The 14,240-nt window shown below is 39.6% G+C and overlaps 1 protein-coding gene across 5 annotated transcripts in view; it reads right to left on the bottom strand.

Moving 5' to 3' along the window:
- The window catches only part of EPM2A (EPM2A glucan phosphatase, laforin), a 112,014-nt gene that overhangs the window by 16,902 nt on the left and 80,872 nt on the right, over nucleotides 1–14,240 (bottom strand). For all 5 annotated transcript variants that reach the window (XM_072719008.1, XM_072719027.1, XM_072719036.1 and 2 more), the window contains one exon: nucleotides 7,930–8,171. In XM_072719008.1, coding sequence (XP_072575109.1) covers nucleotides 7,930–8,171 — 242 coding nt within the window. The remainder of the gene's footprint in view (nucleotides 1–7,929; nucleotides 8,172–14,240) is intronic.

The raw sequence follows: 14,240 nt of genomic DNA, 5'->3' as shown, positions 1-14,240 counted from the left end.
CCTGCATCAGCGCAAATCTCCTTTCAAAGGAAAGTTAACCGTTGCCTATGGTCGGAAGAATGGATTCTTACATCCATCAGAAAGGTTTGCACAGATTGAGCAGAGATTTAGAGGATTTCACCCGGACTTTCTTAAATCCAAACAGATCTTCCGGATCAATGCAAAACACACAATTAGTGCACACTGGTGAAAGGAGTCAATCTTATTTACTCAATCTATGCCAATTTTCATTTGGCCAATGGGATGGCAAACATTAAGTGACACATATGCAACAACCAATCACACGTTCATTCCCTCACAATAGACTGAGTATTGGAATGATTCCATTTCTTCTTTTCTGGGCAATTGTGATTATAGTTATTTTTTTTTAAGATTTTATGTATTTATTTGACAGAGAGAGAGCACAAGTAGGCAGAGCAACAGGCAGAGTGAAAGGGACAAGCAGGCTCTCTGCTGAGCAGGGAGCCTGATACTGGACTCTATCCCTAGACCCTGAGATTATGACCTGAGCCAAAGGGCAGATGTTTAACTGACTGAGACACTTATGGGCCCTGTGATGATAATTGCTCTTACTTCATGACTACTATTTTGATTATTAGGTGATCAAATGTCTTCTCCTTTCCACACACTCAACGCTCTGCTCTGGCCTGCCAGCCTCTCTTGTCTCGTGAGGCAGAGATTTCCCCCCAAGGTCATCAAACTCTTAGATGCCTGGGATTTCTTCTGCACACAGGTTCTCAGAGCAAAGACAGTGGATTTTGGTGGGGAGTATGGACAATGGTCAATATAAATTACTTCAAAAGGAGATGAAAGAATAAAACTGTACAGAGTCCTGGATTATGTGCCGGTGACTTTGTGACATTCGCTAGTTACTCTGTTCTTAATCCCAAAGGGGCACAATGGCACTTCACATTGCCATCCCACTGGATGATGGGAAAGGTGGGAAAAAAAAACCCTCAAATGATTTCACTGCAGAGCCTAGGCCTAGAATTCTATGGTGGGATGGAACCTGAAAGTTATGAGAGCCATTCAAGTAAATTTAGATTCCTCTCTTTGGATATCTTCTTTTAAATCCCCTAATGGGCCAACACAACATACAGCAATCAGGCATAGCACTTTAGAAGGATGGATGTTGCAAGACCTCATCATGGTCTGAAGGCCCTCTCAGTTACCACTCCATCCAGGATGGGTCTCTTAGCTGCAGGCTCAGCCTGCTGTGAGTTAGTAGTAGAAAACCTACATGGAAGCCAAGATAATATTCTAATTTTGCTACCAGTGCTCTATTTACTGTCTTCCCAAGGGACCTAATGCTACAGGTCCCACGCAGCAGTACAGAGACATTTTTAACTGGGATGCCTCTAGTCAGAGCACACCTCACAATTCCTCAGGCTCCATCTCTCCCTACTGCCTGTCGCCCTATGTTCACTGGTCTCTGAGTATATCTAAAGGGAGACATGCCAGCTCCTCTGTGCCACATGATTTCACAGAGTCCAAACTCAGCCATAAACTATAACTGACTTGCACTTCCTTCCAGGTTGCAGGGACACTCTGAGGTTAGACCTAGATGGACATGCCACACAGTCAGTTGCTCCTGGCACTCCTCTAGAGGCAGTAAAATGTCACCAGTGATGGAACAAAGTGTAAAGGCCCTATGTACCAGAGAGACATCTCACTATGTGTCTCAAGGAGCATACTGTATAGTTGATGCCACCATTTGAGCTGGGAGATTGGAGGAAGCAAACTTCCAAAGTATGTTTGAGCAACCCTGCCAGTAAGGGTGAGGCCTGCCCATGCGCAAGGCTTTTGCTCTGCTTAAGGGGTGTTAGAGGTATAGTTCCCATAACATTGGCTGGAAAGGGAATGACCACTGATCAAACTGGGAACTGGTTCTTCCCGCCATGGCCCACATCACTGAACAAGCTCCCTGTTACAGTTGCCTCTCCAACTACCATATACATCTCCAGGAGGGGAGCAGGAAAAAAAATTCATTGAAATATAGTTGACATCCAGTGTTAGTTTCAGGTGTACTACATAGGGACTAGACAATTCTATACTGTATGCCATGCTCAGCACAGTAAGTGTAATCACCATCCATCACCATATAACGTTATTACAAGATTATTGAATCTATTCCCAATGCTGTACTTTCCATCCCTGAGAGGTATTTTTAACATGGGTTTTCATTAAATGCCCAGCATACAAATAGACCACAGAGGCCATATGCATTAGGAGCTTCTAGAATCAGAGTCCCAGCCCCTGGTGTTCAGCGGCATCAGTGTCACCAACTTGCCCAAACCAGGGTTCACATGGACCCATTGGTATCCCTTCCCCCACCTGCTCTCTGGCCAGAGATTCCATTAGGAAGGGTCTCCATCAAATAGCCCAAATGATGCAGTATCTCTCCCTTCCCTTATCTGAAAAAGATTCTTTAAGAGGCATGTACATGGTTTAGAAGTTGAAAAGGGATGTGTGTGAGCTTGGAATTCTATGACCTCATACATGCAATCCTGGAAGGTAAATGACAGCTGCCACCAGGAAGCTCCAGAAAGCTCCCAGCTTAAACATAGGTTTCACCTCACAGTGGTCTTCCCCTAGAATCACTTAGCCACCCCACTTAAGAACCATCAAACAAATATTTAAATAACATAAAGAATAAACAAATAATAGAAAAGAACATCAGACAAAAAGACATGGTCCAGGATGCCTACCTGTTTCAGCCTGGCCTCAACTGGAGCTCTTGCTTATTTTGACTTCTAGGGACTATACATCACTCAGCTTTGATTGATGACAGCCAACAATTACTGAGTCCTTTCTACCCACCACGTGCTGTTCTAAGCACTGTACATGCAATAGTTCATTTGTAATCACCTTTTAACAACTATGAGGTCAATACTATTATTATCCTCAGTTTATTTCTGAGGGAACTGAGGCAAGGAGATTTGCCCAAGGTTATTCCCCAGTGGCCATTCAAACCCAGCCAGCACAACTCCAAAGCCTCTTGTCTTAACCACTGTACTATTGCCCTTTTCTATGCTGCATGCTGGCCCCATTCTGTCAATCTGAATTCTTCATCAATCTCCACCACACCACCCCCCCAACCTAGTCACACTGTTGCTCTTAACCCAGGTGAGAGCAACATCTTCCTTGTGAGTTAGCCTCTGCCCTACTCTACAGGGGGCTTTCTCTGTGCCCAATGGGCCTTGTACCTCTGCTAGAAAACCCATTCTAGGGATCATGAGTTAGCTAATACATAACCCACCAAGGAATAAAAAATAGGGTGCCCAGAATCAGAGCTGGCACAATAAAGCCAGTGTCAACAAGAGCCTCTAATTTTTTATGTTCCATGTATTTAGGCTCTATAGATAATTTAATTAGATAAAAAGTTTCCATTCATAAAAATCATAATACCTAAAGGCAAGACAGAAATTCAGAATTTTTATATAAAATAGTCCAAATTTTAACTGTTGGCAACTAAATTGAAAACTTTAAACCCTGTGCAAGTCTAACAGAACATTTTCAGTGTCTGTGATCTTTACTTTGGAATTTAAAACAGGCCTTGGCTCTCAGTAGATGCTCAATAAGCATTATTGTGCATGAATGAAATGTAAAATGAAATAAAATCCAGTAATACTGATTAGATCTGAGACACTACTAGACCCCTCTAATCTAACTTGCAGCCCACACTTCCTCTAGGCTAACCCAACTCTGGAATGATCAAAAGCTTCTGGAAAGCATGCATTGAGCAAACAAAGGTTGTAAGAAGGGGGAGAAGGACATGTTAGGGCAGCCTGTGGCATTAGAACCTGAAATCAGGGAGAGGAGTGACAAGATGCCCTGTACCTAAGGTTGACCTTGAAAGAAATTATTTCTGGACCAAACTTTCAGCCTTTCCAACATACACACACACACACACACACACACACACACACCCTTCCTTTTTTACTCTAGACAGGTTCATGGCTGAATATATTATTATTTTATTTGAGTGTATCTCCTTTTCCAACTTTGCAATGTAATACAGATAAGGCTCATATTATCTAGCAGGTCCTTCAGTAGAAACTTAAGAACTTAGGACCAAAAATAAAGCCCCGCCTTTGTAATTTTCAAAGCCCTTACATATCAATCATCTTACTCTATTGTGATCCTGTAAGGCAGAAATGACTACCCCATACTCCAAATGCAGGAACTAACCTGCTCAATATCACATATCTATGTGGTGGCAGCGAGGCTCAAGCCCAGATGCTTGGAAGGTCAGCGTCCACATCACAGCAGAGCTGCACGCAGCTTGTTGAATCAGAGAGAACTCAGAGTGTGATGACACAGGGGTAGCCAAGGACTCTGGGAAGCATATGCCCTCACTTGGGAGGCTAGGGCAGACCATTTGTTATCACCAGCAGTGCCCTGACAGAGGTCAAAACACAATCTGAGTACTTCCTATGAAGGAAAACTGAATTTTAATGAACAGATCTGTTTTTTTGGTTTTTTTCAGGTAAGGGCTAGATTTGGGAGCTTTGCATGTCTTAGGTGAAAAATACAAACCAAAAATTTTTTTTAAAAAAGGAAAGAAAATAACCTAATTCCTCTGCATATGACAAAATGTACAAGAGTAAGGAATCGATAGTACAATTGATTGTAACAGGTCTGTGACAACTAGTGGTGACAGTCAGGCCTAACAAACTGTCTTCTTTCTCAGACTTTATCTGACAGCATTATGCTACAGCTCAAAACATTTCCAGATGGATTTTTCTCGGGAGTTCCAAAAATAGTCAGCTGAATTAATCTATATGCTCATTGTGCTAATATTGTCAGCCACACAGATTAATCTATTGGTCAAAACTTCCCCTGCAACTCAGGAATGGTCATTAACCCTTTGGTGACTCCCCTGGTCATGCAGAACCAGAGAGCTTTCATTTAGTCTTAGAGTTTGGTCTTTTCTCTTTTTTTAATATCTTATTTATTTGTTTGCTTGCTTGAGAGAGAGAGAGAGAGAGAGAGAGAGAGAGAGAGAGAATGCATGCACATAAGTAGGGAGAGGGAAAAGCAGACTCCCCCACCCTGAGCAGACAGCCTGACTTGGGGCTCAATCCCAGGACCCTGGGATCATGACCTGAGCTGAAGGCAGACACTTAACTGACTGAGCCACCAGGGTGCCCCAGAGTTTGGCCTTTTTTAGTGGGAGCTTTCATTCTGCTGTCAGGTATGCTCCCAAACTGCCTCAGTGTGGAAGGTGCCCCACTGCTGTGGCTGGCTGAGATGGGACCTGGTGACCCTGTGACCGCAAAAAGATATTACCACAACTACACCATGCCTTTGGGGATAGAGTTTTCCCTCAGGCTTCTGCATACCCCTAACTATGGAGCAAATATCTATTGGTCATGGGGTCCTCGGGTAGTCAGTGGAAAGCTGGAATGGGATGCATGCCACAGTTAGCAGTTCAGCTACTTTAAGCTTCATCTCACATTTTACTCCATCAGGCAACATGCTATAAAATCAGAAGTAAAGAAGCAAAAATAAGAATGCCCTCTGGAAGCTACAGGCACGTGATCCTAACAATCTTCTCTGTTTTGAGTCCAGAGAAACAAAGTGCTTTCATATCAATCATCTTACTCTATTGTTATGATCCTGTTATGCAGAAATTATTACCCCATTTTCCAAATGCAGTAACTAGCCTGCTTGATGTCACACAGCCACTCGGGAGCTCCCATTCTGCTGTCAGGGGTGCTGCCAAACTGCCTCAGTATGGAAGGTGCTCCATTGTATGGCTACAATGGGACCTGGTGACTGTGTGACCCAAAAAAGATTTTAGCACAACTACAGTGGGCCTAGATTCAACCAATGATCTTCCATGCAAGTAAAGTTATCTTTTTTCCTTGAAAACAAGCAGAGCTAAATCAAGTTTCTTTGGATCAGCACTATCAAGAGGAGTAAACAAACTATCTCTTCCTCCAGGAACAAAATTTGTATCTCCTCCCCAGTGATGATTCAGTCCAGCTTGAGAACCACCTAAGATTCATAAAAGGCCAAAGGGGTCAACACCCAGGCTCCCTAGGATCCTTGAGGTCTTCTGTCCCCACCCACATCTTGGACTGTTGACTCTGGAAAGACAAGCTACCACCCTAGCAACTCATGACTCTATCTCTAGGTGATCATGACTAGAAGGGATTAAAGTGGTCTGTAGAATATTCATGAAGATCCCATATGAGCATGCAAGGAGAGGTGTCATAGCACAGTGTCTGTAGTAATGTTCTGAGTCTGACTGCCTGTGTTGAAATCCAGGCTGTGACTCTTTCCTATGACCTTGACCACATTACTTCACATTTTTGTACCTATCCCTTCCTCTGCAAAATGGAGAGAACTACATCTGCCTGGAGTCTTGCTGTCAGAATTAAATGAGTTAAGGCATGGAATTTCTTAGCAGTGTCTGATATATTTTGTACTTTAAGGGGAAGAGAACTGATGGTAGAGATGTTTCCTGATGGGCAGGCACCACTGCCTTCCTTCCTTCCCCCAGGACTGTAGTTCATCAAATTCCCTTAGCCTGTGCCATTCCCACAGCTCTCTGCTGCCCCCTGCTGACCCTGGTTGATACTAGTAGTTGTAACTCCGTTCTCTCACCTTCAGATATCTCCTCCAATCCTTTCGCACAAGCACCCTCTTCTACCACCAAGCTGAAACAGAGCATTCCTGTAAAACCCCATGCCTTGGGACTTTAAGATGGTATTTCTTCCATCTGGCAAACCCTTCCGCCTTCCCTACTGACCTGTCAAAACCATGCCCACCTCAAATGCCATGACATTGATACAGCCTCCTTGTGCTTCCTCCCCCTACCCTATAACCCACCAGGAGCACGAGACTTCTTCATCACATCACATTGTTCTCTATACTGTAATTAGTTTGGAATGTGACTTTCTGCTTCTTGCCATCAGATCAAAATGACGCCTCATTTGTCTCTCATTTCCCCAGCAGCACGCATAACTCTTCTTCACAAAGACATGATCAGCCAATACTTGTGCTATAACTACAATCTTGCCATTGCTACCTTGTCCCCTGCTGTGTCACCTCTTGTTAGCTCTCACTTAAACTCTCACCCCCTAACTGGTGTCCCCAGATCCACTCTGAGCCCACTTTCCATCCACTGCCCTCAGTGCCAACTGCACTTCTGAAGGAGGAAAAGAAGGTTATCTTGGCATATCCCAGCCTCCCCTCCTTTCCATTGCTTCTTACTACTTTTAAGGTAGAGTCTAAAATCCCTACTGTGGTCCAAATGTGCAGGTCGTTCCCTGACCTACACCTACACTGGCCTTCTTTGAGGTCCTGTAACACTCTACGTTCTCCTGCAGTGGTGACTACCCAAGCTGGGAGCGCCCTTACTGGGATCCTTCATCCCACTTCACCCCCTACCCTTCAGATGTAGCTCAAACATACCCAAGAAAACCTTTCTTGACGCTCTTCCTACTTCTGATTTGCCTGTGCATGCCTTCATAGCAATACCTTTCTAACAAAAATTTCATCACAGTTAAAAATTTCTATTTGTAGGCATTTGATTAATGCATGTCTTCCTTTAGGACTATAAGCTCCATGGGGACATGAGCTGTGCTTGCTTTTCCTCACCACTGTATTCTTAGCTGCCAGCATAATGCCACACATATATTAGAAACACAATAAATACATGTTTAGTAAACAAATCATGTTAAACAGAATCTTAGCCAAGGTGTCAAAATGGGTTAAATATATTAAGCCTAAAGCCTTATATTGATTCCGTTTCTATCATTCATATTTAAGTCATTCAGTTATAAACAGAAAGGTGGTAGGTAGGTAGGTAGGTAGGTAGGTAGGTTGGTAGGTAGATAGGCAGAGAGAAGAACAGACAGCAAGGACTTCTCTGAAACACATTCAACAAGAAGCCAGAAAGGTTCTTTTGGTGCTTACCTTCGGTGCTCATATCTGGTGTCGGCATCCAGATGTAGACCAAGCCTTCTTCCTTGTACAGTTTAATCATGGTGTCTGGAGTCATAGGTTCTGGGTAGCGGTTACAGCCTGAGGAATTCTGTACAATATCCCATTCAGTCTGGAAATTCATTACAGCTGTGATTCCCAATTCATGCTTCAGTTTGATGGTTATATGTTCCACTTGACGAGGGCAGCTACCCAGCCAGATATTTGGTAAAATTCTAATGAGAATATATAAAAGCAACAATTATTATTGTTATTGTTATGGTGTGAGATCCGAGGAGCTGCAGAAAACATGTAGTAATAAGGCGCAATTAACCTTTAAGTCTGGCACAGGAAAAGCTGCATTAACAATATTAGATGATACAACAATATTATTGATATAATAACAATGTTATTGAAAGAAAAAATACCGGTGGTGTCATTTTTAGGGAAACAAATAATCCAGTTAACTAAAATACTAGGAAATAAACATTAGCAAGCCAAATCTAGCAACATATTAAAATAAACCCACTATTTATTTATTCCTTGAATGTATATACGGTTTAACATTAGGAAACTCATCAAGATATTTCAAATACTAATAAGTTAAAGGCAAAACTCTAATGATTATATCAGTAAATTCTAGAAAACATTTGCAAAAATCAGCCATTATTCCTGTTCAAAACTCTACATAAAAATTTCAAATAGTAGGAGAACTTTTAAACACCAGAAACTAAAAAACAACAACCTACAAGCTAAGAAGAAATATAATTATCTGGGGGGGGTGGGGAGACAAAGAAGACGTTGTCATTAATTTTTCAAATGTGTTCCTATATCTAATATCCCAAAGACTGGACCTCATCCTCAAAGTTTCTGAGTCAGTAGATCTGGATCAAGAGTCCAAGAATTTGGACTTCTAACAAGTTCCCAGGCAATACTGATGCTACTAGTTCAGGGCAAAACCACTCCCTAAAGGATTCAATTACAAAAGCTATGCCAAGTATTAAAAGTATTAAGATATATAGATGAGGGGAAATGTACAGAAATCAAACAGCTTTTCTCTGTACTAGCAATAGCCAGATATAAATGGAGAGGTAGAAGTGAATCTCGTTCAAAAATAAAAACAAAATTATAAAACATCTAGGAATACATTTAACCAGAAAGATTTATGAAATTTTATTGGACATTAAGAAAAAAAACAAGAGATAAACAGGCATACCATTCACTAGGTTCAATATAAAGCATTCAGATAACAGTTCATAAGTGATGATGGCAGACATCATTTGATGCTCACCAGTGTTCCCAGTTGCCCTCCTTCAAGCATGGAAGACTAAACTAATTCTCTGCCTAAAAGTTAACCTTCTCATTTATTTTTGTTCATAAAAAGTAAGCTGAAGTAACATGTGTCCCTTCTGGAGGGATATATTTAGGACCCCATAGACAATGCTTCATGGTTTCTGTCTTGCCCTGCTACAATGATCATGGAAACACATGTGGACATTGAGCCACTAAAAGACTAAAGTAGTTAAGAATGGTAAGCTACCCCAGGAGGCCAGCTGCCCTGGAAAGCCAATGGCTCATTGTATGCTCCCACTGTGTGTTCCCACAGCATAACCTGACTTGTTCTAATACAATGCCTAGAAAATTAATTCTTCAAAGTCCCTAATACACAGGAAAGAAGTTGAGCAGAGAGATTACACTTTTATTCAGTTACTTTCATATTAAGCTTAAAAGAAACCTTCTCAGTTGGAGACAATTTTGTTTCCCAAGGGATATCTGGCAATGATCATGGAGACATTGAAGATGATGACAGTGGCAGGTGCTAATGGTACCTCAGAGATTGAGATCGGGGATGCTGCTAAGCATCCTGCACAGGACAGCTTCCACAACAAAGAATTATCAAGTCCAAAATGCTAATAATTTTGGACTTGATAATAATCATTTTAAACCAAGGCTTTGATCAAGAAGCCTTGGTTTAGGGGAATAAAAGTGGAATAGAACTCCTTACAATATGGAGGAAGAAAGGGAATATAGGGCAGGAATAAGACCAACATATCTGACACAGTTTGTGGTTCATCAGGTATATCATTCTGATGATAAAATGATATTCCATATCATATTTTTAAATGTATATGTATGCACATAAGAGAGAGAGGTAGAGAGTGAAGCAAAAGTCTAATATTACATAATCAAACAGTACGACAACATTTTAAGTGTGCTGTAATGGGAAGGGCATTAAAAATAATTCAGAAAAAAAAAGCCATTCACAGCATGATAATTTTAAAAGCATTTGGTAATAACTGTGTGACATTAGGCCAAGTTATTTATCATCTCTAAGCCTTTAGTGGGCTCATCTCTAAAATGGGTCTAAAAATAACTAATTTGTGAGAAGTAAAGACAATTAAATAAGGTATTTGAATAGGACCGATACTAGTGGATGTATAATAAAGGCAAGTGCCATTTATGTCTCATTGTTATAATTTTCTTATTTTAGTAATTGATATTGTATTGTAATGACTATTCAGATAATTTTCCATTGTTCTGTGTATCCTTCATTTGAATTCTGCAGCGTTTAGAATACTCACCCTATTTTCTTAAATGCAATCTAGCTTGTTTTTGTGTTTTAGTTCTTTTTGTTCCTTTTGGCTGTTGTTATCATTGTTAACACTAAGGTAGGGAGCCAAGTGACTAACCCTCAAATAGGGCTATTACTCATCCTCAAGGAAAATATCTCTCAAGATCTAGTATCTCCTAAAACTCGAATCCTACTTACCCTCCAGGAGAAGATAAATTAACTTTTTATTGCTGCTTGGGCTCTAAAAGGTTATTAGGCATTTCTTATGGGTTACTGAAGATGGTTATGGAAAAAATAAAGACAATAAAATTTAAAATAAAGAAAAAATTTAGAAACACAGAAAAGACTTAATAGTATTGTGAAGAGAAGCATGAGATCCAAAAGCCTTTCACTTCATTCTTGACCCTAAAGAATTCTCAAAAATCCCATTAGGCCAGTAGGCTAGCAGAAAAATCGTTAGTGGGGACACTTTTAGAGTGCTCAAGAGATGTGCTTGACGAGGACATTGTTAGCTGAGTATTCAGTCTTCACAGGATTACAAATGACACACACCCTGGGTCACTGGCCCTTCCCTCTGGCTGTTGAGTGAGAGCAGGAACCACCTCTATCTAAATGCTCCATCCCTCCTTTCACTGTCCATTAAAGATTTCTCCTCCAGTTACCTGCTGATGTCTTAGTGTGTGGCAGTGGTGAGCTGTCATACTATATTGTATGGTTTAACTGAACATACTAAAGTGTCTAAGCTGGAAAAGAGGGAAGTAGACACCCCAGTTATATAACCAAGAAATATAACCTTTTGGACAACAATGGATTTTTATTGGTAAAATTGTGAAGTGGACTGGTAAAATATTAAAATGAATATTCATGACAGGCAAGCTAAATTCCAAACATTACCCAGAGTTCTCCTTAATATTGCACTCTTTGGGTGGATAGCACTTAGTACATGGCTGGAGAAGAAATGCCAAAATAAGTGGCTGGCATGCAAGATGTGCATAAAGACAAAGTAATAGTTCATAGAGATATACAAAGAGCAAATCATGCAAAATAACAAATCAGAATCCCAAACCAGAGTCAGTATATGGAATCACACTCTGTTCCTGGAGAAAAAAAAAAAATGGTGTTACTCTACCATCTCATTCAGCCCTGGTCTTCAAGTGTATTTCATCTAATGGCAACTTTAAGAAACTCAGAACAAGTCAAAGGTAAACAGGCCCAAAGTTGATACCGTATATTTTCCACACCAAGATTCTAATGGACATAAGCCCTTGATATACACACTCATGCATTCCCACATACATATAAATGCATATAAACACTAGCTTCTGAATCAGATATTTCTAACCTTTTGATAATTAATTTTTCCTCTATAAGTGCCAGAAATCAAAGTTCATATTTAAGAAATGAGTATAAATTCTCAAATTCCTGATTTTCTAAAGCAAGATATGCTGAACCTAGGAAATAGATCACTAAAGATAAATTCTGAAAACAAGTGCTGTGTTGAAGAACAGAGAATTAAAGTTATAAAGTAAATGGTACTGAACCGTTATATGAGATGTGAAACCAAAGGATTGAGTTTGTTGGAAACACACAAATCAATGGATCTTGCCTCCTCAGACAGCTAAAGTGCCCTTTATATGCATCCTATTTCAGCTTGTTGTCTCTAATAATAGGTGATATATTTCTAGTTACATGATACATTGGAGGTAATAAGATGCATGATGTAGTTTTTCTAAACAATAATTAGACTTTTACTTACCCACTCAAAAGAGAATGATTTGACACCATTAAAAATCAATTTTTATTCATCTCATCTTACTTTTAATCTTTTCAGCACCAGTGATACTTTAAACAATGTTAAAAATCAGTTGTTTTTAAGGAAAAAAGAAGCTTGTTGAAATATGGGATTTAGGAAATAAAAATTCTCTGTAAAGGTAGTTTCAATGCAAGACACACCAAATTTTGAAGATCTAATAATGAAATAAAAAATATATGGCTCACAATTATATTATAAATTACACTGTAAAACTTCCAAAGAATTACTTTATGAATAGCTCACTATTGATCATGAGTTATATCGGATTTCTGGCAGCTCAACTATAGATTATTTAGAAAGGTCAGGGGAATCCACAGTACCAAATGGGTATTGACACTCCATCAACCCAAAAGTTCCCAAATCTGACTTTGCATTCAAGCCACATAAGTTTTTATAAAAACTTGTATTAACAACATCTTGTCTGGAGATGGTCATTAAGTGTCTATGGAGTGAGGCCTATGATTCTGTGGATTTTTTTTTTCAAGAAATTAACCAGGTTATATATATTACATTTGCAGCCAGATTCCAAAGCCACTAGCCTAACAGATCCCAATAAACATGTAGAAGTTTAGTATAGTGATCTCAATACCTTTTAACAGCAGCAAAATAAATATGGCAATAAGAGGGCATGGGTTGCTCAGCCCTACACACGCACAAGAGTTAAGTCCTTGTCTTTTTCCAAAAATACTTTCAAGACTAAAAATGATTCCCAGAGAATGGGGAATGGGAAACTATCTATTAGGAGATAGTAACTATGAGGATGTGTGTCTATGTGTTTAATGGGTAGTATCTTCTAAAGAGCCAAAACCAAATCTACTTCTGAGTCATGACAAATATTTAATATAGCAATATTCATTAAGAACATACTTTTGTAAAAAAAAAAAAAAAGAAGAAGAAGAAGAAGAAGAAAAAGAAGAAGAAGAAGAAGAATTTACTTTTGCAGATAAAAGGCTAATTTGAGTTTTGACTAGTGCCTCCATTATTCAACAAAATTATATTTAAATAAAATCCATCCTAGTAATATAACAGCTAAAGATGGGGGTGGATCCAAGGGGTGGATGGATGGGTGCCATTCTGGAGCCTTACTTTGCTGGACTGCAAATCAAAATCAATTTCACTCATTTGGGTGAATCTGGATTTGTGGCTCCAGATAATCACATCATAATACTACACTGTTCACTTCAGCCGTCAGACTGGGACCTATTTACAACAGCAACTGAAGCGTATGAATCAGAGCCCTCTTGTTCCATCTCAGCTGTCAGTCAAAAGAGGCCTTACTGGCAATAATGAGTACATCAGACAGAATGAGCAGGCAAGCACTGCAAAAAATACCACTGGGTATTAACAGGAAGAGGGGGCATGGGAAAAACAGAAGCTATCAACAAATAGGCCAGTTGTGTGGACACCACATCACAAGTTCCATCATTAATGGCCTTGAAAAATGGCAGAATAACCTTTTCCTGAAGGTAAAAATTAACATTATATTTTGTCCATAAGAAAAAATGTTATGAAACACAAGATGATGGGATCAATGTATGACACAGGATTTGTTTATTTCTTATCACACCAAGAGACCACAACTATTGAAGGCAGTGCCCTCTTCCTAGCCAAATAAACACAGTACCATTTCAAAGAAGGAGAAAATGGATTTTACTGAGGTTCTTTATAAAACCAAGCTAATGATTTAAGAGCCAAAAAAAAAAAAAAAAAAGATTAGTACATTTTCTAAGTTGGATAATTTTGCTGCATTTATCTTATTTAATATTTTATAGGCAATTCAATGTGAAATTAAAATGTGATCTGGCTTTTAAATAATGGGTAAAGAAAAAAGTCTATCAGCCCTATCATTTAGATCTCATTAGTGGGAAAGCAAGAGAAACGTTAAAATCAACCTCCAGTAAGCTCCAAGCTTCATTAGCA

Source organism: Vulpes vulpes, chromosome 1, assembly GCF_048418805.1.
Source record: "Vulpes vulpes isolate BD-2025 chromosome 1, VulVul3, whole genome shotgun sequence".
Taxonomy (NCBI): Eukaryota; Metazoa; Chordata; class Mammalia; order Carnivora; family Canidae; genus Vulpes; species Vulpes vulpes.
The sequence above is the reverse complement of the archived record's forward strand: the minus strand, read 5'-3'. Positions and strand labels throughout refer to the sequence as shown.